The sequence below is a fragment of the Pantherophis guttatus genome, chromosome 4 (genome assembly GCF_059756535.1).
Source record: "Pantherophis guttatus breed Tessera chromosome 4, ASM5975653v1, whole genome shotgun sequence".
Taxonomy (NCBI): domain Eukaryota; kingdom Metazoa; phylum Chordata; class Lepidosauria; order Squamata; family Colubridae; genus Pantherophis; species Pantherophis guttatus.
Window position 1 is genome coordinate 97,249,338 of NC_142066.1, and position 16,766 is coordinate 97,266,103.

Below are 16,766 nucleotides of genomic sequence, written 5' to 3' on the forward strand. Positions count from 1 at the left end.
TGGCCAGGCCTGTCATGCTAGTGGCGGCAAAGAAGGTGATTTCCTTGCAGACTGAGGCAGCTGGGCCTCCAGTCACGCAGCTTCCTTTCATGCGGTTGCCTCCTCGCCGCTCCAGCCCAGGGTCAAAGCAAGTCCTTCCCCTTGGAGCTCCACCCGGAGACAGAGGGCCAGCAGAAGGCAGCGCTTCACCACTTTGATTCCCCCAGCAGACAGAGCGCCCATGAGCCACAGCCAAGGCCAGTCATTCAGGGTTACAGCAGAATGAGCAACCAAAGCCGGTCTCGTCCACTGGAGTGCCTGCCTCCCCTCCCCTGGTTCTCAGAAGAGCTGCAAGCTGGCCCTGCCTGCCCGAGGGAAACGCCAGGTAGCTATTTTGAAAGGGGTGGGAACAATTTATGTGGTGGCCAAGTCGCAGGACACAGTCTGAGCCTCCTCAGTCGGGGCGCCTCCCTAGGAATTGCTGCCCAGCCTGGGTATTTGGAAAAACAGGACACTGCAGAAAGGGGAGAGGAGGAGGAGGAGGGGCATTACTTGGAGGCCAGCCAGCAGATAAAACTGCAAGGCACTGCCAGAGTTTTTTCAGGCGAGCCATCCCCGTGCGGCTCTCCAGTTCCTGCCAAAACTGGTCTGGAAGCAGCACATCACCTTGCGCCCGTCCTTGGCCTCCTCCCGCCCGGCTGCCGGTTTCTTTTTTTTTTTTTTTTAATTGAAAAAGTTTTTCAAATACAATTTTTCCCCCTTTCCCCCCCCCTCCTCCCTAACCCCCCCTCCCCCTCCCCTCCCCCTGTGGCTTCTTCAAAATAAAACCCAAATTCATAACAGATTATATAATACTTTACCATCCCCTTGCTCCATCCCCCATATGCTGACCCTTTCTTTCTAATAATATTATCATATCCCCCTTATACTATACATTTCAAAATAACATTCTACTATAACATTATATAATAACTCCTAATTTAGCATAATAATATTATTATATCTCCCAGTTTAGCAATTTCTGCTCATAATCTACCCTTTTTCTCCCCCCCGTACATATATCTCCTAAATCAAATCTTTTATGTATATTAATATAACATTTCAAAGCAACCTTCCACTATAAGACTATACAATAATTCCTAATTTAACATTGATTCAACTCATAGTCTGCCCATTTCCTCCACCCCCATAGATATATCTCTTAACTCAAATCTTTTATATATATTCATATCTAAACATAATATCCCTTTTCTTAAACTAAACAATCAATAAGCTAACCTGTCTCCACCCACTTTCCTACAGGACTACCATACTTAATAATTCTTAATATCTTTATTCTTCTGCCCACACCACTAAAAAGTATTCCCTTATGTAAATAAAATCCTCTTAAAATGACTTTAAGCTTGTAATCCATATGATATCTTCTGTAATGTCTTTCAGCTGGATTGTTAACTCCATCACCCATGTTAGGGTAACATCACATCCTAATTCCAACAGTATGTTCGGTATCTTCAATTACCATCTGCCCCCATCAATAGCAAATATCTTCTAAAAAAAAAAACAACAACCACCCGAGTGACTTTATATTTGTATTCCATATAGTGTCTATAGTAGTGTCTTTCATCTAAATTATTAATTCCAACCACCGTAATAGGGTAACAACCAGATCATCTGCGTGCCCCAATCCCATAACTCTCTTGCCTTGTAGCTCAGCATAAACATAGTACATTTATCAAAGAATCCAAAAAAAGATAGTTCCAATCCATTCAGTTTAAGGCCCTTTTCACATCCCAAAAGTACAGCACTGCAGAGGTCTGTCACTCTCCTCAAGATAATATAAACCAATACTTTGCCTCAGCTACCTTTTCATATATTCAATCATCTCTTAGATAACTGGCATTACACTGTTGTTTAGTTTAAAAGTTTTTGTTTTTGTGAGACCTGCTTCTTCTTTTCTTGACTTTTTCTGGGTTAGATCTCCATCCTGATTTCCTCTCTATAAATTGTATATCAACTGTATGGTTTTCATGCTGATCTATAACTTGATCTTGTTGGTTTTGCTTTTGTGGCTTAAATCTCCATTCTGGTTCTATGAGTTGTATATCAACTGATTGATTTCCATGCTGGTCTGTAACTTGATAAGTCATCACATTAGAATCCAGAGCCGCCTCTCTTGTATTTATAAATAGTCCAGCTGAGACCTCTGAAGGAGAATCCAGAAGCGGCTCATCTACAAAAACCTCTGTAACTTGTTGTTTTTCCATTACTTCCACCTCCTTCTGCTTATCCTGAATTTCTATCTCTTGTTGATTTTGCTTTTTGAGAACCTTGTAGTAAAATTCTTCCGCTTTTTCAACAGTATTTAGTTGATATCTTTCTCCTTGATATCTCAATATTATGCCAACTGGAATGTCCCACCTGAATGAGATGTTTTGTTTCTTTAGCTCAGTCACCAAAAATCCAAATTTCTTTCTATCTTTTAACATCTTGGGCGGCAACTCTTTATATATCCAGATCTTTCTTCCATACAATTGTAGAGTAGAATTAAAGGATTTCTGCACAATATCATTTCTTATTTCTTTATCTGTAAAGTAAATCACCACATCTCTAGGCAATTGCCTTTGCTTTGCAATCCAAGAATTTACTCTATAGGCCTTGTCAATCTTACAAGATACCTCCTCAGGATGAACCTTTAAAATCCCGGCCAGGACTTGAGCAGATATTTTTCTTAAATCATCTCTATTATTTTCCTGTAACCCTCTCATTCTAACCGCAAATTCCGTGAGTCTGTATTGCATCATTGTAACTTCTTTTTCAATCCCTTGCTTTATATCTTCTGCATTGTAAGTCTCGTGACCAGCTTCCTTTTTAGACTTTACTTCTAAACTATTGTCTTGAATATTTATGAAATCATTTTCAATTCTTTGTATTTTATTGTCCAAATTATAAATCTTATCATCAACTTCCTCCATTTTAGACTCTAATAACTTGATATTTGTATCCATCTTTATAACTATTTCTGAAAAAGCATTAGTCACTGTTACAATCTTTCATTGCAAATTATCATACTTTAGTTGTATCAATTCTTTAATTTCCTGCCTAAATTTTTCAAAATTCTGGTTCACAGTCTCCTAATATCTTGCCATTTCCTCCAGGACAAATTCTTTTAAGTTAAAGCCATTCTTCTGAGTCTGTAAACTCGAAACTTGTTCACATAATTGTAAATGGGGGAACACCCCCCCCCCGCTGCTTGTTTGTCAGGCTTTATTAGTTTTAACGCCATCCTGCCACACAAACTCTTTTTAAAGAAAGAAAACTTCTCCCCAAGCAAGATCAATATCAAATCTCCAAGAAAAAAAAAAAACTTAAAATAGATATTTTTCTTCTAGATTCTAGCCAGCACTGTTTATTCTGCTACTTTGTAGCTTGTTATGGAAGGACTTTCGCTTTCGGCTTTCTTCTTCTTCTCTGCCGGTTTCTTGATACGAGCAGAGGCTGCCGGTTGGAGCAAAGGGAACCGCAGTGCAGGGTTGCCGTGGTTGCGAGTGCCAAGACGTAGCTAGAATTAGAAGAAAAGGCTGCACGGCTGTGGCAGAAAGAACCAGAGCAACACCTGGCAGCTTAGATGAGAAGGCGCGAGCGAGGTGGCTGCTGCTGTCACCGGTAACTGAGCCTACTGTGCCAATTTGAATAAGGTGCAAATTGGCGCAGTGGGCTCAGTTACTGGCGAGAGCAGCCGCCGACTCACTCGCACCTTCTAATCCATGCTGCTGGGTGTTGCTCCAGTTCTTTCCACCACAGCCGCACAGCCTTTTGTTCCAATTCTAGCTACACCTTGGCACTTGCAGCCGTAGGAGCCCAGCACTGCAGTTCCCCTCACGCCAATCAGCAGCCTCTGCTTGTGTCAAGAAGCCGGCGGTCAGAGGTCAAGAACGGGCGCAAGGTGACACGCTGATTCTGGATCAGTCCAGCCGGTGAGTGGACGAGCAGGCAGCCCTCAGGGGAGAGTGCTGCACTGGATGACGTGTCTCACAGTTATGGGCTGGATGCGGGGCCCAAGGCAGAGGGGAGGGCAAGGGTTAACAGGTGCCCGGAGGCCCTGCGGAAGCCAAGAGGAAGGCCCGAAAGGTGGCTGAGGCTCACTGTCCACAGCCCCCCGCAAAGCGGCCCTTTGCCTGAGTGCAGCGGGACCAGGGCAGATTTTCCCTTCCCCGCTATTGGCCTTACCTTCCAGTTCCAGCCCGTGGGGCTTGCACCGCTCTGTTCACCACAGCTGCCTGCGAAACTAAACTTTGCGCTCGACTGAAGGCTAACAGGGGAAGTCAGCTGGCAGAGAGCCAATGCAGGCAGTGCAGCCTTGTGCTCCCTGGCCGCTGGCAGCCGCAGCAAGTGACGCCCAACAGCTGCGGTGAGTCCTGGCGGGGGGTGAAATGTGGGCTGGGGGGGGATGAGCGGCACCTGCTCGCCTTTCTTTCTGCCACCAACCCTGGGAAGAGCAGGCAGGGATCAGGAGTTGCGGCCAGCCGGGAAAGCCGAACCACTGCCCAGCCCAGAGCAGGGCCCGAAAAACTGCTGAGCCTTGCCGTGTCCATCCACCTTCCCGAGACACTCCTTTGGCCTAGCATGGTGGGCCTGGAGTGGATTTCCCTCCCCTGCTGTTGGCCTTCCAGTTGCAGCCCACGGGGCTTGCACCACTCTGCTTACTGTGGCTGCCTGCAAAAGTAAGGCCCATGCTCAGCCGAAGGCTGGAGGGCAAGCGGGGCGATATGGGCGGGGAAGCCTCATGGTCCTGTGTAGGCCAGATTAATTGCTTTGGCGGGCCATATCTGGCCTACGGGCTGTAGTTTGAGGACCCCTGCTCTATATCATTTTTTCAAACAACGCCCTTTTTTTTGTAATGTTAAAATTAATGTCCACTTTTACCTTTCTGATATGAGTCTACCTTATTTATAATATGATATTCAGAGATATAAAAATTGCACAACCCTGTTCTAATCTGTTTGGCAATTCAGAAGTTAGCAAATAAAGTATTCCCCTATGTGTATAAAAAGCTATACTGCTGTAACTTAACCCACAGTAGGATATACTGATTACATGCAACATGACTTTCATAAGAGGGTCTACTACTATTAAAGTAGTAAAATTGAATTGCATGGGGAAGATGGCTGCCATGTAACAGCCTTTTTAGTGAGCTCCTTATCCTCCTATAACAGCTACTTTTATATGGCTGTAAAATAGTTTATTTTTATTTAATAATATACAGTATATAAATTAGTTAAATTAGTTTTCTTTATTAGGAGCAATAATTTTAGGTTTTTAGCTTTAGGATTACATAGGATTTAGATTTTAATTATGAGTTCCAGAACTTATCAGCACTTGTCGATGCTGTGGGAGTATATTTTAATTTTTTGTTCTTTTTTTAAAAACCATCCAAGGATGTAGAAACAAAGGCCAGCAGCAAAAACAAAAAAAGTATTGAAAAGAAAAGAAGACTTAAATTGGAATTACAGTCAGGAGGAAACAAAAACACAGAAAAGGACGTATAAAGAATAATGGACTCTGCAAGTAAGTCGTCTTCTTTTTGCTCTTCCCCCCTCATAACCTCAGTAAATAAGCCCTGTCCCTTGTTGGATTGGAGGAGGATGACTTTAATAAGGTAAAATAATAAGTTTTCAGTTTTCTGGTTGTAATTTTATTTCACTTCTTCTGAAAGCCTCATACCTGCCACTAGACGGATTGTTCCCAAAATACCACATATTTGCCTGGTAATAGCTGAAGGTGGAACATCTTTTTTAACTGCAAAAGAAAAACAGCACGAACTGTAATATGAAATATTGCAAGAACTGTTTAAATTACACTATGTATGTAATAATTAATACATTTTATTAAAATTGGGCTTTAAAAATAAAAAGGAGTACAAAGTATTTTAACATGTCATATACATATCATATATTTTTATTTACCAGGTTAAAATTTCAAAATCAACACTTCATTTAATAGAACTGATATTAGTAAGGTAAAGGTTCCCCCGCACATGCGTGCTAGTCGTTTCTGGCTCTAGGGGCGGTGCTCTAGGGGCGGTGCTTAGAATCTCAATTTCTAAGCCGAAGAACCAGCACTGTCTGAAGATGTCTACGTGGTCATGTGGCTGGCATGACTTGATGCTGAAGGTGCACGAAACGCTGTTATCTTCCCATCAAAGTGGTCCCTATTTTTCTACTTGCATTTTTTACGTGCTTTCAAACTGCTAGGTTGGCAGAAGCTGGGACAAGTAACGGGAGCTCACTCCATTACGCGGCACTAAGGATTCAAACCGCTGACCTTCTGATTGACAAACTCAGCGTCTTAGCCACTGAGCCACCACGTCCCCCAACTGATATTAGTAATGCATCATAATCAGACTTTACAGTAGACTCAAAGAAACCTGTGGAAATTAAATTAATAATTATTAACATCCCTGATTTAAATGAGTCTATATAGTCCCGTGATGGCGAACCTATGGCACGGGTGCCACAGGAGGCACATGGAGCCATATCGGTAGGCACGCGAGCTTAGCTCCGGCACGCCAGCCAGCTGATTTTCAGGCCTTCTGGGCCCACCAGAAGTCAGGAAACATGCTGTTTCTGGCCTCCGGAGGCCCTTGGGGGGGGGAGGCCGTTTTTGTCCTCCCCAGGCTCCTAGAAAGGCTCTGGAGCCTGGGGAGAGCAAAAAACAGGCCTACCGGACCCACCGGGCCATCACGTGCCAAAAGCGGGGAGAGCACAGGGGGGGCGGGGTGCATAGAATTATGGATGTGGGCACGTGTGTGTGTGACCCAACCACGCTGCCACCGCTTTTGGCACGCGATGGCAAAAAGGTTAGCCATCACTGATATAGTCTATACTATACTATAGTCTCTAGTATGAAACATCCAGATCAAAACTCATGTCTTCTCTGTGAAAGATTTTGTGTGGCTGACTGTTTTTTGAACTATATAAGATAATTACCCTGGAGGCACTAATTGAAAGCAGAAAACAACCAGGGGAATAAATAAGATAATTAAAACACCAATATTAAAGAATGTAAATTAGAATTATCTAAATCAAGCTTCTACATACAAATATGGGTTATGTAGCAGCCAGAATTTCCTGCCAGTAATTAAACTAATTAAATAGTCCTTCTCATAGAAGTCTGGACTTATTATTCAGGCCTGGATCATTATTATTTCAGGGATTTCTAGCTGAATCTCTGTGGAAAACAAAAACACAACTGAAGTGTCAAAGCCAATACAATAAAACACACATCTCATATCCTTTTTGCGGTAAAATGTGCCTAGCAGATCCACATGTAGCTAACTCTACAAAGGAGTCCTTTCCCTCCTGATATGCACAAGCCAAGTATATTGCTTCTTTCTGCCTTAAATATTACCTGCAGTGCTTAATCTGTAGTAGTACATTAGCTTCTACAATTTTGATGAAATTTGCATTTTCACATTGTGCAAGTAAATGAAAATAAGTAGCTAAGAATTTGGGGGGGAAATATGTTATTGTGAATGAAAATGAACAAGGAATGCTATTAATATTAATGTAATATTAACATTACACTGATGTTTTAGAATTTTTTTCTACAAATAAGAATGCCGCATTAGAAAATTAAAAGATACCTGTAAGAGTAATTTCTGTGGACACTCTGTCAATGGTAAGCACATCATCTGCTCCATCATCGCAAGCTTCCACATAAAATTTCTCTGGTGTTATGTGTCTAAGATACAAGAAATGTATAAGATCATAGATAAGCAGCAGAATTTTAATATTCTGAAGAATATACTCTCATAAAGTCTAATACTAGCAATCTTTGGAATGTTATTTTTCCATTTTGCAGAATAGTAAAAGCAAACAATAATTACATATTACCCATTTTAAAAAGTTCAGGATCATTTAATATAAAAGTATTTGCTCAAGTGTTTGTGTCAAAGTATTGAAAGTATGAAATTCAAAAGTTTTGTTATTATGCAGCATCTATTTTGTCATTTAATTGTTCTATTGGAGTTTATTAATTCCGTTGCCATAAATTTTTGCTCCATCTGCTTGATTACTCAGTTCTTTAGTTTGTCTTTCCTTCTTCTCTCTAATATGTTTCCAATTTACCAATAAAGATTTAGTCATGATATAGAATAAGTACCAAAAAATAAAATGTAAAAAATGATAGGTAGATATATCAAAATGGATACAAAATGGTGTGATCTAAGAAATGTTTAAATAGATCTGTATTTGTTTATTCATTCATTGGTCAGGGGCAAATCAAACAGTTTAAATAATTTAAATTACACACCTTTTTCTTTGCCATAAAAACAACTACCATAATGGATTTTAATTTTTATGTTCATTGAAAATGGCATGATCCAGACAGTTAAAAAGAGGGATTTCTGCTCCAATTTCTATGAAAACAACTGATTGTATTTTACTTAGCATAAAAAAAATAACAGTAAAATAACTGAACTATTCAGTTTCAAATAAAGCAATACAAAATGATAAGCAGAAACAAGTAGGATCAAAACGATTTCAAAATGATAAACACAGAAAAGTAGATTTCAAGAGTATCAAAATAATAAATTAGCTACATTTTGTTAAAATATACGTTGAATGAATACGGAAGAAAATCAAAGTTTAAAAATACACGAAGAGGATACATAAGGGAACTTCGCACATTTGAATCCATTATGCTAACAGAAAACTAACACACTCATAACTGATTACAAAGAGTATCACCACAGATATTTGGGCATTAGCCAGGCATGTAAGTTAGGAAATAGCCACTTTTTTGCTGCAGTGATTTGAGCTTCCAAACTTTCTGACAAGTGAATCCTTTAATTTTATTATATGTTTTATTAAACTGACTTTTCCACATAGATATTATGAACAGGTCCTTTGTTCCTCTTTTAATAGATTTCTTGGGCCATCCAGATCTTTCTATATTCAACTATGGCTGGCTGATCAGGATAATCTTACATCTCTGGCCAAGACTAAATTCTGCTCTGGTACCTTTGAAATCAAAAGCGAAATTCTGATCTAGGAAGAGAAATACTCTACCCTGGATAAAATATCCTAATTGCTTACTCTCTTTTCCTTTTCTTTTAGTAGGCTTTTAAACAATAACACAATATGGTTTTTCTCTTCCTTTCATCTTTCTTTCTGTAACCACAAATTGAATAAATGGGAGATAAAACTCAGAACTGAATAGCATCAATGAAAGAGGACACCTTCTCTTAGAATTTTCCTTTCCTATGAAACCTGCTATTCTCCCTGTCTCCATGATGTTAGCCAAAAATTAATGGAATTCACTTCTCTATTCTCTATGAAGTTAATGTTTAAGCAGGATGGGCACAAAAATTGGAACAAAATTGTTTGTGCTTGATTTAAAGCATCAATAGCTACTCTTCAGTCTAAAATTAGTACAAAGTGGCAAACCTAAAAATTTCAGTACCTCAGTAAAATTTATGGTGTAGCACTCTTTTCTCTTTCTCCATCTACTACAATTATTATGGACACCAGCATGTCAGAACTTTCATTCAGATTGAACTTCCTACATACAAATCTGATTATATTCGTGATTAAGGTTTATATTTAGCACTACCTTAATCGGAATGTTATTGTGTATACCTGAATATTTCTGGCAACATTTAAATAGCACAACATCCCAGGCTATTTCTGGAAACATTTAAAAGGCACAGAATCTCATCTAAAGTGATACCATGCAAGAAGTAGTGGTATACTGCAGAGGCACACCACTTTGAACAATTTGGGATTTCCATATTCTCCAAAGCACCTTTCCTTTCCTCTCCTGCCCAATTAAATGGAAAGATATTATGGACTGACTTTTTAGGTGCTCTATAATGGTACCTAAATATTGCATTGCATTAAATATCATAGAATAATCCTTTCAGTTTTCATTATGCCAAACTTGATTGTAGTAATGAGTATCTTTTCTTCAACAATGCTTAATATCTTTTTTTAAAAAAATAACACAAATACTGGTTGTCATGTATTAAGAATCCAGAAAATAGCAGTTCTATACTGGACAATACAGATGGAGCCCCCTTTGTGAATTTCAGTCAGATTAATTTTCACCTTAGTTTACAAGGATAGTGCTGCAAAGATAAAACATGGGGAGAAATCCCATTTGCTCTGTCTTGCACAAAAAAATAATACAAACGTAATCAAAAAGCACAGACTAAAAGTTGGAGTAAGTGGCAGCATCTATCTAATCAAGGTTAATCTCAAAATACTGGGGTGGGAGATTACCAGGAAATCCCAAGAGCTTCAAACTAGCAATAGCAATAGCACTTAGACTTATATACCGCTTCATAGTGCTAAGTGGTTTACAGAGTCAGCATATTGCCCCCAACGATCTGGGCCCTCATTTTACCGACCTCTAGACTGATAAATTATGAAAATTCATCAGAAAATTCTTCAATGGTAAAACCATTTCCTAAACCTAGGTCTCCCAACATCTTCCTTCAGATGTTGAAGGCAGCATAACTGATTGACATATCACCAACTGAACTTTGATCCGCCCTTTTTTATTTTCATTATAACCTTATAAGAATGCAAGAAATCACTGACCTAAAGTCACTCAGTGAGCTTTACTACTGAATGAGGATTTAAAGATTGTCTCCTGTATCCTACTATAGTAGTCTAATCATGATCAACAGTCAACCTGGCAAATAAGTTGCTTCATTTTGTTCTTTCTGCTAGAATGAATGAGAGAATGAAGCAACAAGTTGAAGGAAAATTTTGGAGTCTAATGCGAATCAGATTTAGCTCTGGATATATGACAGTTGTGAACAAGGACACAACTCGGAGACTATAAAAAAAAGCAGCCAAGTTGCCTCATCCTACATTGGAACCAAGATTACCGTGGCCTTGAGGGACTTTAATTACTTGCAGAGTAAATTAATATAAATAGTTTATAATATTAATGTTCTTGGGTACTTGTCACTCCCCTAACCAAAAACCAAAGACACAAATTCAGTAATAATAAACATTAAGACTGAATCTTATTTTGTATATTAAGTTTTTCATTTTTCCATATTACCATTAGAAACTAATTGCAGTCGTTTTATAGGTTATGCTTCCCAAATAGAAAAGGTAGATAATGTGTGTTGTATATTAAAACTATTGTCAAAGGAGCTTATTCTAGTTATTCAGGACAATGAGATGTTTTCACACAAATACTGAATTCAAATGAAACCCTAGCAGGGTGGATTTGATTTAAATCAAACTGATTTAAATCACGATTTAAATCACTAGTCAGTAAGGCTTGATTTAAATCATAGTTTTCTACATAAAGACTAATTCTTGCTGGTATAACTTTAATATGCAAGTAGATGAAGATTTTTAGAATAACAACTTTTCATATTAGTTTTTTTATCCCCAGTTTAATAGGTTAATCATTCATATTTGGACAACTTTTCTGTTGTACTTAGGAAGGAGAAAAATAATCATTACCTTAATAATAACAATTTAAATAGATTTATTCAACTGAAACAATAACATTACAGCATATGTTATTTGCTTAAACAAACATCCATGTTTGTTAACTAATTTGGCTAAACAAAATATATATATTTTAAGAAACTTAGACTGTCAGCCCAGCCTACACATGGAAAACCTAAATACTGTCCTCTGTAGCTCACTCATCACCTTCATCTTCTTCTTTGTTCATAATCTGGAAAAGAAAAACAATCTTTCCTGCTTTATCAGGTCCCAAGCGATTTCTCAATTTAGAATGAATGAGTCCAAAAGAAGAGAATATTCTTTCAACGCCTGCAGAAGAAGCTACTGCTGTTAAAAGTGAAATCATTACTTGAACAGTCTCTAAATCCAAGTGCTTAAGTGACTTCCACCAGTTCATTGGTGTGACTTTCTTTAAAATATCTTCAGCAAACATATATTTCTTGAATGGTTCCCCCTTAGCTTTGAAGTTTATTGTAGTTGGCATTACAGATGGATGATTGCTGGATACCCATGTCATAGCTAACTCCTCTTCCTCAGCACTTAAATTTTGACCCTGATACTGGATATTGACAATATTTGCCAAAAAATGAGCTGGAGACAGTACTTGTCCCATTCGTTTTTTTAATGCTTGTAATTTAATTCTGTCCATGTGTAGTTCTGTTTTTAAGTGTTCACTCAGTTCCTTCCAAATTTCAACAGCATCAGCAATAAAACAGCTATTTTTCTGTATTTTGTTTAAAGCTTCAGAGATGGGTTTCAGGATGCTCAGCATATGTTCAACATTTCTCTTAAGCCCAATGTTGAGGATTTTGGCCATGACAGTGCCATCTATTTTATCTCGATTTTCTTCACAAACTGTCATCAGAATAGGCCAGTTCTTGATATACTGCTCAAAACAGTCCACCACAGAGTTCCATCTAACATCTTGTGAGAGCGTTAGCTTGGTTCCACCCATCCTTTTCAGAGCTCCTGCAGCAAAATGATTGTTACAGAAGTATTTAGCAATTTCAACATTAGTCTTTATTTCTGGAACACTTAAGTCTTTGGCTAAGAGGTGCAGCAAATGAGCACTGCAACCATATGTTATTAGCTTTGTATTCCCTTCCTGCTCTTCTAAATTTCTTCTCATCTTGGATACATTTGCAGCATTGTCTGTGACCAAACTGCGTACTAGACATTTGAATTTTTGTTCACATGTTATTATAGCTTTTACTGCCACTTCTTGTAAGTATTCTGCTGTGTGCATTTCCTGACGTATCAATTGTTTGTGCAAGGAAGACTTTCCCTTCTTCTGTTGTTATACAAGCACATACAATAGGATCATTGTGGACATTACTCCACCCATCAATACTTAGGTTAACAATTCTATCCTCCGGAGCTGTTGCACATTGCTCCATTTCTCTGTCATACACTTTATCCAGCAGTTTCCCTGCAACATCTGCTTTGCTGGGTGGACTGTATCCTGGTCTCAGTGACTGCACCATATTAATGAAATGTGGATTCTCAGTCAGACGGAAAGAAGAGTTCGTTGCATAAACAAACTGGGCAATTTTTTCATCAATTAACTCTTTTTCTAATCTGCTAGTTTTTATCACAAACTTATCTATGGTGGTTCCAGGAGGGAAGGATTTTTTCTTTCTTTTAGGTGATAGTGATATATGGCTGTGGGTGTCTGATGATGATGATGCTAATGAAGCACTATCCTGGATGGATAACTCTGAAACTGTAGAACAGGAGAATGGTGATCTTGAAGGTGGATGGTTTCCAGAATCCATGAATTCCCCTAAACAAAAAAGTCAATGCTGTTATTTTATTGTTTATACAATTTCTGCTTATTGTACACAGCCCTGCCCCAAAAGAAATATTTGCTTTTCTTCATAACTGTACCAAATAACAGTAACATGCAGTAATAATAAGAAATATAATTTTGCTCAAACATGACAGTTCAAGGCAGTCTTTAGAAATATGATTCAATAAAAATGTTTACCAACCTGAAGATTCTGCCTGTTCAAATGTGTTTCTTTGGTCATCTTCATCACAGCACTTCTCATGATGTTGCTTCATTTGGGCCACCAGGCCTTGCATTTCTTTGTTGCAGTGTTTGCAGTTTGCACGCATGCCTGCCTTACCGATAGGTAAAGGAACTTCATTAAAATATTGCCATACTGGGTCTCTTTTGCGGCCTGCTGCCATTATAGGTTTTTTCCTCCAAGGAAAGAATGTGATGAACCTCAGGTCATACACACAAAAAGATCCAAAGACTTGTCTGTCTGTGGCTGTGCAGTATTGTGCTCAGAAAGTTTCACTTTCATTTTGTACTGCTTGTCTGCTTGCCCCTTCCTCTTCACACTTAGTTTCACTTTCTTCTTGTGCAGATCTATTCCACTCCAAACAATCAGAAAAATATTGTTTCTATTCTATTCACTGAACTTCTTGAAACTTAGCACTGAAGGGGTTGATTCTGTATTCATAGGTTTGTAGAACAATAGGATTAAGGTCTTTTTTTCAACTCTGTTCATGTTATAACATTTTTGCTGTGAAGAAGAGACATGTGATCTCTGCTGAGTCAAATTCAGTTTTGAGAACTGCAAAAGTAAACCAAGCATCTGTGATAATATCTTGTAGGCAGAGAAACTGCCCAATAATCTTACAAAAACCTCTGGAAGAGCATGACATTGTGAATGGATTAATGGAATTTATTTACCAAAAAAATTAAACATATTTAATTTAATTTAATTTAATTTAATTTCCAATTTATATACCGCCCTTCTCCCTGAAGACTCAGGGCGGTGTACAGCCAAGATAAAAAACATAGAATACAAACATTAAAACATTTAAAAATATATATAAATTTTGGCCTGAAAGTTAAGAATCACAGACTAATTAAAAGAATTTAAAAATTTCTTCTTAAGCCAACCCGGCTTGCTGAAAAAGATGGGTTTTCAGGGAATGACGGAAGGCATTGAGGTCATGGATTCTTCTTATCTCCGGAGGCAACTGATTCCAGAGGGTGGGAGCCCCCACAGAGAAGGCCCTCCCCCTGGGGGCCACCAGCCTACATTGTTTGGCTGATGGCACCCTGAGGAGGCCCTCTCTGTGGGAGCGCACGGGTCGATGGGAGATCGTCGGTAGCAGCAGGCGGTCTCGGAGATAGCTAGACCCTATGCCATGGAGCGCTTTAAAGGTGATAACCAACACCTTGAAGCGCACCCGGAAGACCACCGGGAGCCAGTGCAGCTCGCGCAGGAGCGGTGTTACATGGGAGCGCCATGTTGCTCCCATCACTACCCGCGCTGCTGCATTCTGGACCAGCTGGAGCCTCCAGGTGCTCTTCAAGGGGAGCCCCATGTAGAGAGTGTTGCAGTAGTCAAGGCGAGAGGTGACGAGGGCGTGAGTGACTGTGCACAAGGAATCCCGATCAAGAAAGGGCCGCAACTGGCGAATCAGGCGAACCTGATAAAAGGTCCCCCTGGTAACAGCCGTCAGATGTTCCTCCAAAGACAGCTGCCTATCCAGGAGGACTCCCAGATTGCGAGCCCTTTCAGTGGGGGCCAAAGACTCACCCCCAATAGTCAGTGATGGAGTCAACTGACTATATCGGGATGCCGGGAGCCACAGCCACTCAGTCTTGGAAGGGTTGAGCTTGAGCCTGTTCCTCCCCATCCAGATCCGCACAGCCTCCAGGCACTGGGACATCACTTCAAGGGCATCGTTGGGGTGGCCTGGGGTGGAGATGTACAGCTGGGTGTCATCAGCGTACTGGTGGTATCTCACCCCAAAGCCACGGATGATCTCGCCCAGCGGCTTCACATAAATGTTGAACAGAAGGGGCGAGAGGACCGATCCCTGCGGCACTCCACAAATGAGAGGCCTCGAGGTCGACCTCTGCCCCCCTGCCAACACAAACTGCGACCGGTCGGAGAGAAAGGAGGAGAACCACCGCAACACAGTGCCTCCCACCCCCAACTCTTCCAGCCGGTGCAGCATGATACCATGGTCGATGGTATCAAAAGCCGCTGAGAGATCTAATAGGACCAGAACAGAGGAATAACCCCTGTCCCGAGCCCTCCAGAGATCATCCACCAACGCGACCAATGTCGTTTCCGTGCTGTGCCCAGACCTGAAACCCGACTGGAACGGATCTAGATAGGATGTTTCCTCCAGGAATTGTGGAAACTGTTGCGTGACCACACTCTCAACAACCTTCGCAATAAAGCGAAGGTTGGAGACAGGACGATAGTTAGCCAATATTGCTGGATCCAGGGACAGCTTCTTGAGGAGAGGCCTCACCACCGCCTCTTTCAGGACAGCGGGGAAGTGACCCTCACTCAACGAAGCATTAATGACGCCCTGGAGCCAGCCTCGTGTAACCTCCCGGGAAGCCAGTACCAACCAGGAGGGACACGGGTCCAGTAAACATGTGGCCGCACTAAGTCTCCCCAAAATCCTGTCCACATCATCGGGAGTCACAGCATCAAACTCCTCCCAGATAACATTCTCAAGACTGTTCCTCGTCACCCTGCCCTGATCTACCCAGTCAGAGTCCAAATTCCCCCGGATCTGAGCGATTTTGTCATACAGGTATTGTCCGAAATCCTCCGCCCTGCCTTCTAAGGGATCCTCCCGCACTCCCAGATGGAGCAGGGCGCGGGTCACCCTAAACAGGGCGGCCGGACGATTCCCTGATGACGCAATAGAGGCGGAAAAGTAGTTAGACAGCCTTATTCTACATAATTAAAAAAACTAATCTTTATTTCATGATGGAATAACCTTTGGATGGTAATGTATTTTCCTCAAAAAGCATTTTATTTAAAAAAATCCAATTTAAATCAAAAAAATCTGATTTAAATCAAAAAAATCTGATTTTTTTTATTTTTTTAAAAAAATCATTGATTTTTATCCCCCTGAACCCTAGCATAATGTCATCATCAAAACTGTTCCAATCCAAATTATTATTTTTATGAGATATAAAATACTACAATCTTCTAAAGATAATACAGATCTTGATATGACACCCATAATATGATCAAGTACTTTCATCAGTCTAAAATATAGGTATTTAGGTTTGCCTAGGCTGCACTGAGTGAAGAGGAACTGTCTTGGGGCACACATAAAATATATAATATAGTTAATGTAAATAAATCACATAATGTTGTACGACCGCATTAGATGTCCAAGACCATGTGCAGCCTGTGGGCCTCAGACTGGACAAGCCTGATCTTAAATAGGCCCAGATAGGCTATTAACTTGGCTTTGTGATCAAGCTGTGGGTCTCAAGGGACTAGTGAGATC

At 40.2% G+C, this 16,766-nt stretch overlaps 1 protein-coding gene across 1 annotated transcript in view; it reads right to left on the reverse strand.

Moving 5' to 3' along the window:
- SACM1L (SAC1 like phosphatidylinositide phosphatase) overlaps positions 1-16,766 on the reverse strand; it is a 57,198-nt gene that overhangs the window by 27,157 nt on the left and 13,275 nt on the right. Inside the window, exons 2-3 of the mRNA XM_060685934.2 lie at positions 7,622-7,719; positions 5,701-5,775 (exon numbers count right to left, since the gene is read on the reverse strand). Of these exons, the coding sequence (XP_060541917.1) occupies positions 5,701-5,775; positions 7,622-7,719 (173 nt within the window). The remainder of the gene's footprint in view (positions 1-5,700; positions 5,776-7,621; positions 7,720-16,766) is intronic.